General features: G+C 49.5%; 8 protein-coding genes across 14 annotated transcripts; 5 read left to right on the plus strand and 3 right to left on the minus strand.

Moving 5' to 3' along the window:
* Positions 1–964: 964 nt before the first annotated feature.
* On the plus strand, positions 965–2,341 carry FVEG_04290 (hypothetical protein; the record flags this gene model as incomplete). The annotated part of the gene is made up of 5 exons (XM_018892081.1): positions 965–1,379; positions 1,446–1,588; positions 1,642–1,690; positions 1,750–1,914; positions 1,965–2,341. 5 exons carry the CDS (start codon positions 965–967, stop codon positions 2,339–2,341), a joined length of 1,149 nt encoding a protein of 382 aa, XP_018748700.1.
* A 75-nt stretch (positions 2,342–2,416) lies between these two features.
* On the plus strand, positions 2,417–2,956 carry FVEG_15440 (hypothetical protein; the record flags this gene model as incomplete). The annotated part of the gene is made up of 1 exon (XM_018904567.1): positions 2,417–2,956. One exon carries the CDS (start codon positions 2,417–2,419, stop codon positions 2,954–2,956), a length of 540 nt encoding a protein of 179 aa, XP_018748699.1.
* On the minus strand, positions 2,896–4,936 carry FVEG_04289 (hypothetical protein). The gene has a single exon (XM_018892080.1). It carries the CDS (start codon positions 4,743–4,745, stop codon positions 3,054–3,056), a length of 1,692 nt encoding a protein of 563 aa, XP_018748698.1. The 5' UTR covers positions 4,746–4,936; the 3' UTR covers positions 2,896–3,053.
* A 393-nt stretch (positions 4,937–5,329) lies between these two features.
* FVEG_15439 (hypothetical protein) lies at positions 5,330–7,155 on the plus strand. Of its 6 annotated transcripts, none has more exons than XM_018904564.1 (5): positions 5,330–5,718; positions 5,772–5,828; positions 5,882–5,975; positions 6,032–6,687; positions 6,743–7,155. In XM_018904564.1, exons 1-5 carry the CDS (start codon positions 5,653–5,655, stop codon positions 6,746–6,748), a joined length of 879 nt encoding a protein of 292 aa, XP_018748695.1. In that variant the 5' UTR covers positions 5,330–5,652; the 3' UTR covers positions 6,749–7,155. The 6 variants fall into 6 exon arrangements, with proteins under 6 accessions (XP_018748695.1, XP_018748692.1, XP_018748697.1 ...); XM_018904561.1 differs by having other exon boundaries at positions 6,749–7,155; XM_018904566.1 differs by having other exon boundaries at positions 5,772–5,975.
* FVEG_04288 (proteasome subunit alpha type-4) lies at positions 6,654–8,205 on the minus strand. Its single transcript, XM_018892079.1, has 4 exons — positions 7,874–8,205; positions 7,625–7,809; positions 7,139–7,557; positions 6,654–7,087 (listed from the first exon to the last, which is right to left on the minus strand). Exons 1-4 carry the CDS (start codon positions 7,895–7,897, stop codon positions 6,960–6,962), a joined length of 756 nt encoding a protein of 251 aa, XP_018748691.1. The 5' UTR covers positions 7,898–8,205; the 3' UTR covers positions 6,654–6,959.
* Positions 8,206–8,599: 394 nt separating this feature from the next.
* FVEG_04287 (hypothetical protein) lies at positions 8,600–12,221 on the plus strand. Its single transcript, XM_018892078.1, has 3 exons — positions 8,600–9,259; positions 9,386–9,996; positions 10,051–12,221. Exons 1-3 carry the CDS (start codon positions 9,253–9,255, stop codon positions 11,932–11,934), a joined length of 2,502 nt encoding a protein of 833 aa, XP_018748690.1. The 5' UTR covers positions 8,600–9,252; the 3' UTR covers positions 11,935–12,221.
* Positions 12,222–13,060: 839 nt separating this feature from the next.
* Positions 13,061–16,823, plus strand: FVEG_04286 (adenylosuccinate synthetase). Of its 2 annotated transcripts, XM_018892076.1 has the most exons (23): positions 13,061–13,114; positions 13,217–13,295; positions 13,391–13,401; positions 13,463–13,519; positions 13,567–13,595; positions 13,660–13,680; positions 13,732–13,770; positions 13,829–13,864; positions 13,991–14,130; positions 14,187–14,213; positions 14,365–14,396; positions 14,446–14,682; positions 15,199–15,234; positions 15,291–15,387; positions 15,435–15,483; positions 15,537–15,573; positions 15,632–15,666; positions 15,720–15,724; positions 15,782–15,843; positions 15,892–15,954; positions 16,009–16,149; positions 16,204–16,230; positions 16,281–16,823. In XM_018892076.1, the coding sequence occupies exons 2-23, from the start codon at positions 13,262–13,264 to the stop codon at positions 16,332–16,334; spliced, it is 1,269 nt and encodes a 422-aa protein (XP_018748688.1). In that variant the 5' UTR covers positions 13,061–13,114; positions 13,217–13,261; the 3' UTR covers positions 16,335–16,823. The 2 variants fall into 2 exon arrangements, with proteins under 2 accessions (XP_018748688.1, XP_018748689.1); XM_018892077.1 differs by lacking the exon at positions 13,061–13,114 and having other exon boundaries at positions 13,195–13,295.
* Positions 16,824–17,126: 303 nt separating this feature from the next.
* On the minus strand, positions 17,127–17,270 carry FVEG_15438 (hypothetical protein; the record flags this gene model as incomplete). The annotated part of the gene is made up of 1 exon (XM_018904560.1): positions 17,127–17,270. One exon carries the CDS (start codon positions 17,268–17,270, stop codon positions 17,127–17,129), a length of 144 nt encoding a protein of 47 aa, XP_018748687.1.
* Between the last annotated feature and the right edge of the window lie 80 nt (positions 17,271–17,350).

Consider the following 17,350-nt stretch of genomic DNA (forward strand, 5'->3'; position numbering starts at 1 on the left):
CAGAGACTCGGATTCACAATATCGAAATATGACCGAATCAATATAGCTGTGGGGGTTGTCTTACATCGCCTGCCCAGTTGGAGGCTTTAATTCCTTATGCAATCTCTCCTGCCCGGTGTATCTGCCATTGGAGAGGTTTCTCAATCGCCATTAATGGGGATGGTGGATGTGCACCTTACCACTCACTTAGAGTGCCTGTTCAGGCGTTGGAAACTTTACTTCAGCTCACCAGAGGGACCAACGTTCGACATGAGAATATTGTAACCCCTTTTGCTCGAGGCGTTATTCTAGAACGTTCATTCAAGCCACCCATAAGCCCTTGTTGCAGTCAAGGCGTATCGACAGAGCGCCAAGTGTGGAACAATACGTTCTCAGTAAGCAGCGCGAAGGATCCTGGATTCTGGGGTATATGTCAGCCTTACAGCCCTAACGACACAGCCCAAGACTTGACGAACTTGATCATCAGCAACATGATTTGCTCATCGCGGCAAACTTGGAATTCCATCCCTGGTTTGCACATAATTGTGGAGGCACTTGTCGATTCGTTCTATGAGTACCCGCTCCTTGGTAATGAGTCAATATGGGCCTCCTTAGCTCAATTCCCGCTACTTTTCGACCCCAATACAGCCATCCACCACGTTTAACGTGCTTTCCACGGGCTAAAGATGCGGTCAGTTTGTGTCCCGACGCTCTAGCAACCTTGGTCGAGGTTACAGTAGTGGCGTTGAGCATCTGCCTATTCGAGGCACTTCCTGTCAGCCTCAATCCCGAGCATCTGGTCTGCTGTCAGATTCTTACTTCGTGATAGGCCAGCAGTAAACCTTGATTTATATACGACCGTGACAAACAGAATGACGTCCGGATCGGGCCTGCACATGGATCACGCTTACCAGATTCTTGGGACAACGGCTGGAAGTCGGATCATTGGTCCGACCCCCAATTAATCCCTGGGTCTTAGGAATAGATGCGGAGATATCATCAAGAGCCTCCAGGTGTGTATGTTTGGGATACCTGTGCAAGCGATAGTTGCCTGCCAAACGTGTGCCTATATGAACCCAGCAACGACGCCAATATACTGCTCGTAGCATTTACAGTATATCACAAGGAATTTGCCTGTCTTCTCCTTTTTCAAGAGAAAAACAAACTACTTACATCTATATCTGAATCAGAAGCAGCCATGTCCGACCGGGAAGCCCTCCAGCCGAACAAGTCGAGCAAGACTCCATCGAACCATCCCGCTGCCTACTCAGTCGAGCAGAACAAAGAGAGAAGTCGGGCGCTCAATCAGAAGCTCGATTTTGCGTTGCTTCCGCTTCTTTCACTTCTATATCTATTCAATGGTCTAGATCGTGGCAACGTTGGTAATGCCGAAACACAAGGTAAACAACGTCCTAGTCCCCCGCCTCTTGTACGTGCTCGATCGGTTATTGACAGCTTGTTATCAGGTTTTACCACAGACATAGGGGCTGAGCCTGATGATTTGAATGAAGCGGTCTCTCTATTCTTCGTCACTTTTGTTGTCTTGCAGCCCGTTTCTGCCGCAGCTGGCCGTTATATTGGTGCTAAGCATTGGATCCCTTTTTTAATGGTAATTAGGCGGTGCCGCGACTAAGAGCGGGAAGTTACTGACACATTCTTCAGTTTGGCTGGGGTGCAGTGACAATTGGTCAAGCATTCATCAAAGGACGTGGTCTGTAGTCCTTCCGTTCGCTCCCAAATCTAGTCAACCCTCTTCTGACCTTACTCTAGGGGCGCTCATCGCCACACGCTTGCTCATTGGTGCTTTTGAAGCGGGCTTCTATCCCACAGCCGTAGCGTATTTGTCATTCTTCTATCCCCGTTACGACTTTTGTGTTAGACTCGCTCTATTCTACGGACAGTATGCCATCGCTGGAGCCTTCTCAGGTTCGATCTGTAAGTTCTAGTTGTAACAATCCTTCAAGATAATTACTTACTCCTTCAAGCATACGGCATTTTCCATCTCCGTGGTGGTGGTCTTAAGAACTGGCAATATCTCTTCCTCATCGAGGGAGCACTGACATGCTTCTTTGCCATCGTTGCTTGGCTATGGCTACCTAAAGGCCCTGGCTCTGCATGGTTTCTTCGTCCAGGTGAACGAGAGTTTGCTGTCGAACGCATGAAGCAAGACAACGCCGAGTTTGTACAGCATGAGTACAGCGAAGATGGTATTGAAGAGAACCGCTTGAGCAAGAGAGATTTTGTGGAAACGATGAAAGACTGGAAGCTGTGGACTGTCCTTCTGCTCAACATCTGCGCCAGTGTCCCCAGCGGTGCATTCTCGGGTTTTCCTGCCCCTTGTTGTTCAGGGGCTGGGTTATGAGTCTATCCTTGCCAACCTGGTGTGTTTTATTTCCTCTTCTCCCCAACTGGGCTTGACTGACTGCGAGTGATCTAGATGACAGTTCCGCCCTTCGTCTGTGGTGCTCTCGGCCTGTACGCCTTTGCGCTAAGTTCGGATCACTTCAAGGAACGGGGATACCACATCTTGGGCGGCCTGGTTATTGGTATCATTGGCTTGATCCTTACCGTTACAATCTCCTCGAGTACCGGGCAGTACGTTTCACTTTGTGTGCTCCTATCCGGTGTATACATTTCGGCTCCTCTCACCATGGCATGGCTCAGTGGCAACACGCCTGAGCCTGGCAAGCGAGCTCTTGTGCTTGGCGTCAATGGTTTCGGTAATCTCGGAGGCGTGATCGGGGCGCAGTTGTACCGACAACGATACAAGCCCCATTACAGATTTCCATTTTACGTCACGCTGGGTTTCCTTGCCATTGCTTTGGTCGGATATTTGTCTTATCGATTCATGCTTGCAGCGGTCAACAAACGCAAGCAGACGATATTGAGCACCATGTCACCAGAGGAGATCGAGAGTGAGAGACTCAACGACCGCCGATACGCAGACAAGAAGTTGACTTTCATGTATGGGCTATGATCGTGTCTATATAAACACGAACCGAGCACAGCTGGTCGCTAGAATTAGAATAGTAGATAGATGCGTATGCAGATACAAGATCTGTTTTTCCCCGATATCATGGTTCCTTTTCTGCAACCTTCATGCTGGCCAACTGGCTCTGCAATCCTTGCTTTCCTATCTTCATGGCCATCTCCAACTCCCTTTCTTCATCTCTCAACCGGGCTTTACTAGCCGCCACCTCTCGATCGCGCTTCTTTTTCTGTTCCTCCACCACACGGTTTCTCTCCTCCAGTGCCTTCTCACGCTTCTCGCGTGACTCGCGCTGCTTTCGTTTCTCTTCGTTGTCCCTGGCTGCATCTAGGTCCTCTGGTGGGGGAGGCAGATTGCTCACGTAAGCCTCGATCAAAGGATCGCGGATCTTGGGCTCGAGGGATATGAAGCGAATGTCGGTGAGGACCGGGTCGGGTAAGCCGGTAGATAGCGACTTGTTGTTTAGTAAGTGCACCGGCTGGGCCTTGAGCAGGGCAGTAAGATCGGACTTGAGTTTGGACTGGGGCATTTTGAGGCGACCAATGTGTTCTCGATATGCCTTCTCGCGATCCTTGTCGGTGATCTTGTGATCTTTCATGACGTCCTCTTTCTTGTATTTCCTCTTGAACTCCGGCCAGTACAACTTCGGTGTCGCCTTTTCTTGCAGGAATGCCATGTAAGCAATACGAGGATCCCGCTTTTCCTGCCTGGCTCGTTGCTCCTTCAACTCTGCGATCTTCTCACGCGTCCACTCGTCCCAACAATCCCGACGTGCTTTCGTGGTGCTGAGTGCTGTATATCGCAGGTCATCGATGATTTTGCCTTCCTCCAGGAGTTTCTCCCACGGACTGTATGGGTTGATGTTGAAGTCGTTCAAGAGATCCTTGAACAGATATTTCGCGTCGTCTACGGATAGAGGCACTCCCTCGGCACCTTCAGGCCATTCTTCAGCGTTTCCGTCGTCGTAGTCGCCCGGTTCAAGGCCGTAATCGTCTCCCATGGCCTGTAACTGAGCTGCAAAATCAGCTTCTGTGAATTCCATAGGGGCATCTTCGTCTGCATCAGGATCTGCAGTCCGTTGCCTTTTGGAGGGGTGTTCTCCATCGCCTTCGCCTTCGTCATCCGTCACCTCGACCTCTTCATATTCGCTATCGTCGTCCAATCCAGCCACCGGGGTGTCCTTCTTTTGCGGTGTTGCTTGTTCTTGCTGCTTTTCATCTTGTTTATGCTCCTTTCCTTGATTCCCTCCTGTTGCCTTCTGCCTTAGCCGTGCCTTGTCAAGCTCCAAAATGGCTGGCATCAACTTCTCTGGTATGCGCCAGTAGCTGGCATTCTTGACAGGGTTGTATACGAAGCGCCTCGAGTACTTGGTATATACGAGAATCCATGGTTCACAACCTGGAATCGGCTCCTTTCTCCTCGGCTTGTCAACAGGCTGTGGGCGCGGTCGACCTTCGAAGCCTCCACGACCTCCTCCATGCCCACCTCGTGAACTATTATTATACCTTTGCCCATTATTGCCTTGGTTGAATTGTGCCATGTAAGCATTAGCAACGTTGGGATCGGCTAAGTGTGGTATTGAGCCATAACCAGGATATGCGGGAGCTGGTGGTTGCGCTGGCTGTGGAGGCGGCTGGGCTCCTGGACGCTTGTATGTTGATTCCTTTGTTTCAGCGTTGTAATAGTATGTATGTCCAGTCGGTGCGGTATGCTCGCTCCATCCTGGCGGGAGCGGTGCCAGAGCGGCTGCCGATGGTGTGTGTGTCGATTTGAGCATCTCGCTTCGTCGCGTCGCAAACTATGACATCAGGTTGTACATTCAGGAGCTGTTCCTAAAACGATGCTTTATAGGCAAGATGTTCACGCAGGTAGAGGTTCTAGATTTCCGATTGTCGGTATTCCATCGGTAGGAGTTGTCTTGGTGAAAAGTTGTTATGGCTGAGGGAAAGTAACGAAGTTTCCTGGTTGCCAGTCGTTACAGAAGAAATCCAACAGAGCTTGGGCCTGAAATACCTTAGTGGATGGTGATTTGACCCTACCTACCCTGTAGCTGGGCAGCTCCATCTGAAATTGGTATATCGACTTATTTTCACTTCAAAGTTGGATAAGAGAATTCGAGTTTAAAGCATTGCTTGGCATTATTGTCTTGGATGCAAAAATGAATAGATATTGTTCTGTTATGCCCCTCAATACCGTTTCTGCGTCCAAGGTGCTACTGATTTGGAGGTACATCTTGCAAATTGTAGGTAGAGAAAACAGCAGCGATCATGCCGGGGTTGAGTTTAGAAGGGTTGATAATTCATTATAGCCACTTGGTCCTGACTTTTGGTTTCTTGAGGACTAATAATGAACGTCGGCAGTATACTTTTGGTGTACATCAGTTACTCTTTAAGGTATCTGCATTCTTTCATTGATATGGGCCCAGAAAACCGACGGAAGATCAGGGGTCCTCATTCCCGCATTTGGTAACATGTCCAACCTCAGCAGGAACCTCTTACGTCTTCTCAACAGCACTGAACTTATGAGCCGCGCCTCTTTAACATGACTCGGTAACAAAGACAAACGCCCTCTCATTTGCCGATACAGAAACACTGCATTTTCCAATTGTTGCGACACTGCAGTCTGCCTACCTATGTTCCGTCACCTCCGCCCGTCAAACCTGATTTCAACCATCGTCATCAATCATGGCTCCAGCTCATAGCTATGGCTCCTCCGGCGGACCAATCTCATTTTTGAGGAGATATTGGAAGGTATGGTGGTTCTTAAAATCGGTATTTGGTGTTATACTCATGACATACAACAGACAACTCACGCGCCTGATTATGTCGGCTTCCTGTTCCTCTTAACAGGCTGGATCTTGGTCTGTACTATATCACCAGTGGGAACTGAGAACAATGGTTGACAGGTTCACAGACGGTCCTCTTCGTCAACCCATTTCATCGCATGTTCTTCATAAACGACCTGCAGATCTCGTATCCCTTTGCGGTCCATGAGCGTGTCCCTGTCTGTACGTCTCAAACATCAACCTCAGCTTCTGTGACTGGACTTAACAAAGACTACCAGTTATGAACTTCGTATACGCCCTTTTCATACCGCTGGGAGTTTTAATCGCTTACAACATAATCGCAAGGTCGTCAGCAGCCAAGCATGAAGTCACTTACCTCTCGTTCCTTATCTCTATTGTACTCACATCCTTCATCACTGACATCATCAAGAACGCTGTGGGTAGACCTCGTCCTGATCTGCTAGACCGTTGCAAGCCCGCAATCGGCACAAAGGCCAACACCCTTGTTACCATCGATGTCTGCACGGCAGAAGATGGCCACATACTACAAGAGGGCTGGCGATCATTCCCTTCTGGCCACTCATCCTTCTCATTCGCTGGCCTTGGTTTTCTCAGCCTCTTCCTCGCCGGCCAACTCCATGTGTTCCGTTACTCGGCTGGCGGTCGTGATCTAAGCCGCGCGTTGGTCTGCCTACTGCCGCTCATCGGCGCTGGTCTAGTCGCTATATCGAGATGCGAGGATTATCGCCACGACGTCTACGATGTCTGCGTAGGCTCAGCTCTGGGCATGAGCATTGCGTATTGGAGCTACAGACGGCACTTTCCTCGCCTCTCAAGTACGAAATGCGACGAGCCTTATCCACGACCAGGAGTTGATACTCAGCCGGGATGGCAACGAATCACCGATGATGAGGAGGCAGCAAGAGGGACAGATGTAGGATTCGAGATGGAAAACTTGAGAGGTTCGCGACGCTGATATTGGGGACTAGGAATAGTTTGAATTCTTGTCCGAGATGCTCTGGCTTAGACTGCATTGCATTACTCTTCCACCGAAGCATCATGTGTTCGACAACACTTTTAGACTTGGTCAAGCCAGGCGTTGGATAAGTCTTGTTTTGTGGTCATTTCGTGATATTATTGTACAGGGGCAGATAAGAGTGGCCCCGCATTCCTCCCCCCATCTATCAAGAATCTATAGCCTGTTACTTACTTTTCCTCTGTCTCCTCGTTCTTTGCCAGGTCATGCTCCTTCAACAACGCCGTAATCTCATCGGCACTCCACAGGCGGTGGTAAATCTTGCCGTCCTCGGTCTGTCCTACTGTCGCGAATTCAACTGAGAATGACGTTAGCAAGAGTTATGGTAGATATTATAGACACGACGTACTCTTCTCGCTGCTCAGCTTGGTAGAATCCATCGTCTTGCTGAGAACCTTGACCGCCATGCCGCAAGCTTCCTTCAGAGTGCAGTCTTCCTTGTAATCCTGCTTGAGGAGACTCTGTGCGCTTGCGTTGTTGGCACCCGCACTTGTAGCCTTCCAGCCACCATAGTTGCCAGAGGGGTTGCTGAGATAGAGCTGGAATTGTCTACGAGGATCCCAACCGGCATAGATGAAAGACACACCGAAGGGTCGTAGGCCACCGTGTTGGGTGTATCCCTGCTTAAGATCGCAAAGTCGACGCACAAGCTGTTCGCAAGGAATGTCTTCGTTATAAGTGAGGAGGTATCGCTGAGCGGCTTGTCGGGCGTAGTTGATAAGAATGTTGGCATCGGCGGTCATGCCAGCGACGGCGCAAATCATGTTGCTAAACGAAAATATTGTTAATAAACAACCTTCAACCTAGCGAGGTAGACAAAGGAGGGTTTGCGCACTCGTTCAAGATGTAGAGCTTCTCGGCGGAGGTGTCTTGCTCCAAAAGCTTCGAGGTGACCTTTCGCTCGGCAGCTAAGACGATACCATCCTTTGCCAGGATGCCAATGGCTGTACCTGCGTGTGAGATGGCTTCTAGAGCATATTCGACCTGGTACAGACGTCCCTCTGGTGAAAAGATGGTTGTCTATAGAAGCCGGTTAGCTTGGTGGGAGAGCTTCGAGGTACTGGAGCTTCAAGGGCCAACGTACTCGGGAATCGTAACGGCGAGACATGATGGATTCGTTGTGATTACGAGATGAGAGAGATGGAGAATGTGGTAAGCCTCTCTGAAACAACTAAAAACAAGGTCGAAAGTAACAAAGAGCCGTCGTGATGGTGACAGTCTGGCTGAGATGGTGTTGAGGCTGTGGATTCGTCTACGTCGTTACCTGTAACGGAGCTCTAGGCCGCCGCGCCGCGTTAGCTTTCTGCTGGTGAGCTGCTTGACACTAAGGCTGAAGAGTGTTGCCTCAGGTTGTATAATGGGGGGTAAAGTCTAGCCAATCGACTTAGCCCCAAACTGCAAGGCTGAGCTACCTCATGACTAATCCCATGTTTTACACAGTCACAGGAAGAAAGGTGCAAAGTAGTAGGCTTGTTAACCAGGCAAACATATTGCCACAATCAGGCATCCAATAACTGATTTGCTCTCCATTGTCACGCAAAGCAATCGCATTGTCACAGGCGTGGGCTCATGAACAGGCTAGGGGAGGAAAGAAAACTCAGGGCCTTAGCCTTAGGTAATGAAAATACTTAGGCAAACTTGGCCTCAATTTAGGTGACTCCTTGCTATGTTTATTTTGACACCCTGTATCAAGGTTCAGTGTTTTCTTGCCCCCATGAAGCCTGGTTAGTTCCTGCCACCTGCCACCACAATTGAGCTACAGGGCATGGGCGACCCGGGCGAAACCTACTAGTTTTTCTACCTCCGCAATAGCTCCCTTCCCCTCCAGTTTCGGGATCGTAACTCTTCTCTTCTACATCATCATCCTTTCATCCAGCACCATCCGCCCCAACCACCTCCGAGAGACTACGGCTGCTTGCATTTATTTCGCGGGACATCTCAAAACACTCCCCTGACATTGATTCTCAAGTGCGCGCGCCATTCCAACCACGGCACGCGACCTATCGCATTCTACTGATACTGGATCTCCACTATCGCAAAATCGTCGCGCACCTCTCACGCGGTTCGTGAGGTCGCTTCAAGGCATTGCCGTTTTTATCGCATTCACCACTCTCGAATTACAGAGAAACCTATTCTTATCCTTCAGGCGCAGGCCACATTCTACCTGAGTGCCTGTGCTAGTGAAGACACCTCTTTGCGCCAACACGGTTAGAGATTTGAAGACAAGCATCTGCGCGTGGATCAGCTGGGAAGAGCCTGAATCTGTTCTTGACATAGTCGTGACTCTCAATTATTTCCCACGTAATTACCTCAATGCCTGTCTAAGGGCGCACATCAACCTGCGCTTCGTTGCAACAGTAGAAATATCCCCCAACACCTGCCACGCCACCAAACGCCGCATCACATCGGCACGCGTCGCTTCATCCAAAACACCACATCACAGCCATTCGCACGTTCTTAATAATGTCCGGTAAGCGACAAAGATTCGCAAAGTCCCCGAAGCAATCCCAGCTCGTTCAAGACACAGCACCCGCAAAGCGCGGCCGACACCGCGACACTACTCATTCTGCAGCACAAACTAACAGCAACATCTCAGGCGAAGCGGAACCTCGACGATCGGTGCGCGCCACTAAAGGTCAGCATACGAAATCGTTTGACGAACTTGAACCTGCGACCGTGCCCAAAAAGCGACAGACTAAGAAGACCAAGAAAGCCAAAGAGCAGGAACAGGAACAGGAACAGGAACAGCAGCAAGGACAAGAGGAAGAGGAGGAAGAGGAAATCATCCGCTGTGTATGCGGCGCTACCGAACAAGATGAAGATTCTGGTGAAGCCTGGATCGCTTGCGAAACCTGTGGCGCATGGCAGCACAACGTATGTGTTGGGGTAAGCTCATACGATGATGAGATACCTGAACATTACTGGTGCGAGGAATGCAGACCGGACGATCACAAGGAGCTTCTCGATGGCATAGCCAAAGGAGAGAAACCTTGGGAAGCTCGGCGCAAAGCGCATGAGGAGGAGTCCAAGAAGAAGAAGCGTGGCGGACGAAAAGGCAAAGGCAAACGTCACAGCGAGACGAAGGAGGAAGATAAGACCAAAGCCAAGTCTTCTCCTGTGCCTGTTCCGGACACGACCAAAGATAAGAAAGAAACAAAAACGGGGAAGCGAAAAGCCCCCGAAGAGTCTCACGACGCCGATGGCAAGGTACGATTTACACACTCCCCTTTCCCCAAATGCTTATGCTAATACAATGTGCAGTCTGCCAAAGTTCGCCGCATATCAGAGAACGGTGCAACTCCTGTTCCTGTCTCCTATACACCACCTGATGACCTCGCCAAATCGATATCAGATCTGCCTGGTCCTCGGACTGGCCCAGCTAAAGCCATGAGCAAGTCTATCAGCCATGTTTTGACATTGATGCAAAAGCAGGGCGAACTGGATCTGGAAGAGGGCAACACAGTTGAGTCTATGACTGAGACTTTCTCGCTCCAGATTGAGCGCGCTGTGTATGATTCCTACCCTGTGACCAAGGGACAGAAAGAATACAACCAGCAAATTAAGTCACTAAGCTTCAACCTGAAGAACAACCCAGAGTTGTGTCATGGACTTGTCCATAAGACTCTGTCGCCCGCAACTCTGGCTACTATGACATCAGAGCAGCTTGCCTCGTCGGAAATGAAGAAGCAGACAGCCGAGATGAAAGCAAAGGCCGAGAAACAGTCTATACTTTATACTTCTGAGATGGGACCTCGCGTCCGACGAACACATAAGGGCGAAGAGGTCGTTGACGACGAAACATTTGTCAACGACTCTGCTGTGCCCCTCCCACCAGGACCTCCTCGCCGGCCAGATCCTCAGGCCGTTAAAAAGGAACCTACAGGAGGCGACAAGGCGGACCTGGCTTCGCACCCACAGCAGCAGGACGATAAGCAGCGATCGCCAAGCCATCCTGAATTCGACATCAACGAAGTATTCTCCAGCGTCAAGTCTCCCACTACAACTCAGAATAGGCGGCCTTCGGCTCTGGTAACTGGAGCCAATGGCCCGGGCGTGGATCCCGATGTAGATCGCATGCTCCAAGATGAGAACGAGTCACCTCCTTATTCGCCCACAGAGGAGACTCAAGACCCCGATGTCATCTGGCAGGGTTCTCTTGCCATGAGCTCGATTGCTGACTTCCCTGCCACAGCCAAATATATCGGTGGTGCCAACTTTGCTTCAGTTGGACCGTGGTCTAAGTTGATCCCAAAGAGGATGACAGTAGCCGGACGAATCCCCGAACAAAATGCTATCGAGTACTTATGTAGTCTTCGCTACAGCAAAAGCACTGATGTCATTGTCGTTTCAGTTTCACCGGTCTCGCCCTTTTCTGACACTGAGTTTCACAATCTTCTCAACTACTTCATTAACAAGAAGCGGTATGGCGTAATTGGGGACAAGACAATCGGCAATGTACGAGATACATATCTGGTACCAGTTCCTGCAGGGGAAGACAACTATCCTGAGTTTATGCTCAACCTGGTCGATAATAAGATCCCGAGGGTCCGGACAGAACCAATGTTGCTTGCAGTGTTTGTTTACCATAACGAGCCTGACCAACTCAAACACCTGAAGGATGGGACTGCCAATCAACAAGATGCCAAAGCCCTGGGAACACCAGTGCCTGCAGCACATGCTCAGAGAAGCAACTCGACAGCGTCCGCGGGCCCGGCATTCTCTCCCGCGACCCCCCAGGCCCCTCAGGGAGGGTTTCAAGGAGGCTTTCCTCAGCAATCATCACCAGGCCAATGGCAGTCTACAACTCCTGTGCCAATTCCCCAGCCACCGTACACTCGGCCACCAGTGCCACCACAAGCTCCAACCCCGGCACCTGCAGCCGCGCCAGCACAGATGACAGAAGCACAAAGGCACCAGGCTCAGCAGGCAGGCGTGGCCATGGCACAAGAGCTCCTAGGACAGTGGATAACAGCCCCAACCGTGCAATTTATCTTGCCTCAAGCATTCCAGATGGCTCGCAAGGAGTGGGAAGTCGTAAGGAAGATTCTGGAGCGTGACCCGAAAGCTAGAGACGACCTGCAGCATCTTGGTAATCTTCTAGAGAAGGAGAGCGCCACAGAAAAGACAGGAGGAGCTGGTGCATAATGATGTTATGGAACAAAAAGAGTAACACACAAGAATATATGAAATACCAGCAAGGGGCGTGCAGGAGTTGAACAAAGGAGGCTTCCACAAAGCGGTTTTGTTTTTTCCTTAATATGGGCTAGGCGGCATGTATATGCTTTCGCAGAGTATGATTAGGGATGGTCTATTGGAAATCATGATACTCTCGAGAAGCGAAAGTCGCGGATTAGTGTACCTTTATATACCTTACCATACCTGTACCGTAGTCATGACTTTCTCTTCCTATGTGTTCTATTATTCGTCCTCGATTTGCCAATCAATTGTGAATGTTTCGAGGCCCTCAGCCATATTTGGCAGTTTTGGATAATTAGTTACATGCAGGTATCCTACAGGCGATCTTACGGAGCCTATGAGATCTCAAGTACCTAAAACCGGGAGAACATCTTTACATTGCAATACAGGTTTCCCATATTCTCAAATTACACGTCACCTGTCCTCACTACCTTTTGTATCTAAATCGAGCCCTGGAGATATAAATCAAGTACCTAGGTAGTATTGAGTAATTGCTATTAGTTACTAACAACTGAAATGTTAACTTAATAGGCGATGGCTTAATCATAAATGACTAAATATGTTTAATCGTCCGCTTGGTCCATGTCTCGCTGCATGTCATAGGAACGCAGCCGACGTCGGCTGTCTGACAGTTCGGTAATGTGGACACCTCCGATCCGTTCTTGCAGACCCGTTCCCGGGTGCCGTTACACAGCCGTAGCCCGCGCTCCCCATTTGTCTTTGTTTCAGCTTAGGGGCTTGGTACACTTCTTTCCATGTTAAAATAGCTTTTAGAGTAATAGTTCTCCAACTTCGTGCCTACAGAACCAAGCTCCCTCAGCCTCAGGAGCGTGTCGTACTCCCGTTCATAGCATTCATAGCAGAGATGTCAGCAACGTCAAACATCATCCCTCGAGTCAAGTACATCGGGGTCGGTCTGGCCAGGTTCAGTGCGAAATATGTATGTAGAGTGTGGACATCTTAAGTTGCTTACAAACTCGAAGGCACAGAATAGTTGATGCCTTATACAGAAAAGGCAATGCAGGACTCGATAATGCCTTATACAGACAGACCTTATCATCTGGACTGCCTATACTCGGGTTGTCTTGGCTGGGAACTGGCCTTGCGTGACCGCGATGGAGATGGAGGGGTAGGTATGGTGCAAGCACCCCCCCCCGCCATAATCACGTGGCTATTCACTTATTGAACCTCGTCACTTTGTCCTGATCACGCCTTTATTCTTTCTCTATAGACACTACGACGGCACCTACGGCAGTCAGATTTAATTTTGTACAACATGCCGATAACTGTCATTCTCGGAGCCCAATGGGGTATGTTTCTCCCCCTACCTGTTCTGGAACATGTCCTTCCTCCGTATCCAGCCGATATCGGTTCGATGCCATTATACTGACCAGGACTTCCATAGGTGACGAAGGTGTGAGTACTTAGGGAGGGCCCAACACAACAAGTTGAAACCCAGGCACTAAACATACTTCAGAAGGGCAAATTGGTTGATGGACAGTGCCAGGAGGCTCAGCTCTGTGCCCGAGCCGCGGTAAGCACAATCCACGCAGAACTGAATACTTGCTAATCAACGCCAAGGGTGGACATAACGCTGGGCATCTCGTGCGGTTCGTTAAACTCTTTCTATCGATCGACGTGTTCATATGTATTGTGTTGCTAATATGTACCAAGTGTAAACGGAGTTTCCTATAGGTGAGAAACAGCACATGCGGAGGGACTGGATAATTGCTAACGTAGAGGTAGCTTTCACCTCTTGCCCTCTGGGCTGATCAACCCAAGATGGTTTGTCGAAAATAATGATCGTTCAGGCTGGCAACAGAGTGGTTGACAGGTACCACAGCATGAACTTCATTGGTTCGGGCGTGGTTTTCCACGTGTAAGCCTTTATATAGATAGCCCTACACTCCTAAATCGACTACCACATCAGCACCTTGTTGGCATCTGGCCTGGCTCACGCTTTCAACCGAGCATGCCGAAAAATACTAACTCTGCTGTCTTCTAGCCCAAGTTTCTTTAGCGAGCTCAAGGAGCTTGAGAAAAACCTCACTGCGGTCCATGATCGGATCTTTGTTTCTGATAGGGTCAGCATTCTCTTGGACCTGCACATCGCAGTGGACGGTCTCGAGGAGGAGGAACTTGGAGGTTCGTCCACGTTTCTGACATTGTCCCTGAGAACTAAAAGCTAATGTCTACACTAGATGCAGCTATCGGAACAACAAGACGCGGTATGCTCACCCCGGGACTCCATGACGGATTACTCTTTTCTGTTTTCATCATGTCATCGCAAACATTACCAAATCTTAATGGCGTGGAAGTTCCCAGCCAATGTCTTGCCAGCGACCCTATATAAGTAATGAAGTCTAACTTGCGCCATAGGCATTGGTCCCTGCTATCAGACAAGTAGAGCGGTAAGAGATAGTCATTATAATGGAACGGGCTGTGTGTTAACTTTCCCAGCGAACTGGCATCAAAATGAGTGACGTCTTCAACCCTGAAGTTTTTGAGCAGAAGTTGAGGCGCTTGGCCGACGGCTTTCAAAAGCGCTTCGGAGAACTGCTCAAATATGACATCGAGGCCGAGCTTACTCGTTTCGATGAGTATAGGCAAACGCTCAGCAAGTACGTCGTGGACGGCGTGGCTTTTATGAAATCCGCACAGGAGAGCAACATGAAAATCGTGGCCGAAGGCGCAAACGTAAGGCTCCTATCCTGTGACTAAACGAGTAGTACTGACGCATTGGCGGAACGAGCACCGCGCCCATGGTCTCACAGTCCTCTCTCCTAATCTCGCAGGATTCTTAGCTCGGGGCAAGACATATTGTTCATTTGAGCATTCACTTTGCTAGCGGTACCCAACAAGCGGCATGCGCCGTACCAAGCTGTGTATATATTCACGCCTCGGCAGAATTCGTGAGTCATACAGAGGCTTGACTTCTACTGGTCTACTTGACTGTCAAACGTGGTCAGTGGAGTCAATGATGGTTTCATGTGAGAAATGTGTGCCTAGGATCAGCTTGGAGCAGACCCGAGCATGACGTCTCGAGGTTAGAGTCTCAAACTGGGCTCAGAAAGTCTGTCTCGAGATGAGTCCAGGGCTTCATGTCAAACTTGTGCGCCACGTGACATGCAGGTAGATCAGTGTCAGTCAAGTCTCATGTGAAGGAAAGGGGTTCTGAAGACCTGGCGCTTGTACTTGTTCCCAAACGAACAGGCACTGATGCTAGATGTTGATTATGGTTCTTATCCAGTAAGTTTCCGCCAACTCGCCTTTCGGTTTGCACTAGTACTTATGATTAACTACAGTTTGTCACTTCCTCAAGTACTACACTTGCCGGTATTATTGGCGGACTTGCACTGAACCCAAAGAATATCACGGAGACGGTTGGAGTTGTTAAAGCCTGTATGTCGATTACTTGACGGCCACAATCTACTGCTGACTAGCAACAGATACCACCCGTGTCGGGGCTGGAGCCTTCAAGACCGAAGATACCGAAGAGTGCGTCTTGGCTACCATCTTGAGGTTATTATGAAGCTGAATGATAAACTTAGAATCGGCACCAAGCTCCAGGAGATTGGACGCGAATGGGTGAGACCACAAGCGCCCCGGAGGTTTCGAGCTTCTATAGCTGACAAGATTTACCTAGGGAACGTCGACTGGCCGCAGACGCCGATGTGGATGGTCAGTTTTCACGATGGCTCTTTGCTGCTGATAAACTTACTGACCGTTTTCAGGCTTGGTAGACACAACCTTGAAACCTTGAGTAGTAGGGAACACAGCTGACAAGCACACACAGACCTTGTTGTGGTCAAATACAGTAACTCGATCAATTACTACGACAGTCTGAATCTAACAAAGGTAAAAAAAAGCCCGTAGCACGCGTCAAAGCTTCCTAACACCCTGCAGCTCGACGTTTTGGATACTTTCGAAACGATCAAGATCGCCATTGCCTACAAGATTGATGGAGAGGTCAGTGATGCCGAAAACATGATGATAGATGGTGTAAACTGACCATTTGGCCAGGAACTGGATTCTTACCCTGCGGATCTTGATATCTTGAACCGAGCTGAGGTGGTTTACCACGAGATGCCAGGCTGGCAAAAGCCGACCACCAACGCGAGGACATACTACGACCTTCCCAGGGCAGCCCGCGAGTATGTCGAGGTGAGCATATTTACCTGGGTTAGCATAACGAATAGTGGCACTAACCACCAGCAGTACATTGAGAAGTTTGTTGGAGTAAAGGTAGGTGGACGCGCATACTGACCTCCACCGCAATTGCTAAAGTTGTGCAGATCAAGTACATCGGCACTGGTCCTGACCGAGAGGCCATGATCCAGCGTGCCTAAGTATGCGAGATAGAGGACGGTACCCGATGCTCGACTTGGATCGTAAGTCAGGAGTGTTGGCTGTCAAAGTCATTCAGTGGCCGAAGAATGTGCGCACTTGGAAAATAAACTTGGACTTTCTCACAGGTAGGTCATGCGCTAGACTTCAAACTCCGCATGGCCAGTCTGAGTTCTGGTATCGTATAGATCGACGCCACTGGTTTCAATCAAGGTCTTTTAGAGACCATAATTGGACCAACGCTGATGCCTCGACTGAGATAAGTCTTTACTACTGTAGGACTGCTAGAACTCTATCGCTGTTAAGTAAATCTCGTAGCAAAAAAGGGTATATTGATAAACCTATGACCTATATGTGAGGCTGTGTAGCATTGCGACCTGCCTGGTTACCTCCCCTTCTTTGCACGATACCTGTCTGGCCGCCACCAACGGACCGGGGGCGTAAATATCCCTCCTATATTGACAGGAATTACAACGAATATGTCTATGAGATATGATGACTGCCCAGTGACTTAGAATGAGACAGTTTAGTTAATTGTGTCTACCCTCGAAAACAGCCTAAGCCATCGATTACGCTTTCGAGCATCCTCAGGACTCCCCAATGCGTTGAAATTCCATCTTGGGTCATCGCTCTCCTGAACTGGTGCCCTTCCAAGCTGAATCTGCACCAACGTCAGCCCCGGCCCTTTGCCAGTGACAAGGAAGTGGACTCATCTGCATAGTCTTTTGATCCCAGTCCATGGTGAAACTTCTGATTTTCCCATCCTCGACTTCAAAGATCGCGGCAGCGCTCCACTAAGTATGTCTCCCTGTCTCGGATACACCCTTATACGGCTCTCCACAATGACTTCCCTGGGCCGTGTATCTTAACGGAACATGTCCATCTTTGGCCCAGGGCTGGTCGAAGCGGATGATTTCGAGGTCTACAACGCTGGCCATGACAGTGTAAGAGTAAGCTATTCGCATGTATTCTTTGCAGAGGTCTATATTGCTCTGTCATTGAACTTATTAGTATCAGT

Source organism: Fusarium verticillioides, chromosome 2 (assembly GCF_000149555.1).
Source record: "Fusarium verticillioides 7600 chromosome 2, whole genome shotgun sequence".
Lineage (NCBI taxonomy): Eukaryota > Fungi > Ascomycota > Sordariomycetes > Hypocreales > Nectriaceae > Fusarium > Fusarium verticillioides.

Bases quoted from the DNA above. Each gene is read 5' to 3' on its own strand.
- FVEG_15439 (XM_018904561.1), top strand. From the start codon at position 5,653: ATGGCTCCAGCTCATAGCTATGGCTCCTCCGGCGGACCAATCTCATTT. The intron at 5,719-5,771 runs GTATGGTGGTTC...GACATACAACAG, and splicing joins TTTTGAGGAGATATTGGAAG to ACAACTCACGCGCCTGATTA. The intron at 5,976-6,031 runs GTACGTCTCAAA...AAAGACTACCAG, and splicing joins CCATGAGCGTGTCCCTGTCT to TTATGAACTTCGTATACGCC.
- FVEG_04286 (XM_018892076.1), top strand. From the start codon at position 13,262: ATGCCGATAACTGTCATTCTCGGAGCCCAATGGG. The intron at 14,397-14,445 runs GTAAGAGATAGT...TAACTTTCCCAG, and splicing joins GCTATCAGACAAGTAGAGCG to CGAACTGGCATCAAAATGAG. The intron at 15,574-15,631 runs GTGAGACCACAA...AGATTTACCTAG, and splicing joins AGGAGATTGGACGCGAATGG to GGAACGTCGACTGGCCGCAG.
- FVEG_04287 (XM_018892078.1), top strand. The intron at 9,997-10,050 runs GTACGATTTACA...TACAATGTGCAG, and splicing joins CTCACGACGCCGATGGCAAG to TCTGCCAAAGTTCGCCGCAT.
- FVEG_04289 (XM_018892080.1), bottom strand. From the start codon at position 4,745: ATGCTCAAATCGACACACACACCATCGGCAGCCGCTCTGGCACCGCTC.
- FVEG_04288 (XM_018892079.1), bottom strand. From the start codon at position 7,897: ATGTCTCGCCGTTACGATTCCCGA. The intron at 7,558-7,624 runs GTGCGCAAACCC...ATTTTCGTTTAG, and splicing joins AAGCTCTACATCTTGAACGA to CAACATGATTTGCGCCGTCG. The intron at 7,088-7,138 runs GTACGTCGTGTC...CGTCATTCTCAG, and splicing joins CAAGCTGAGCAGCGAGAAGA to TTGAATTCGCGACAGTAGGA.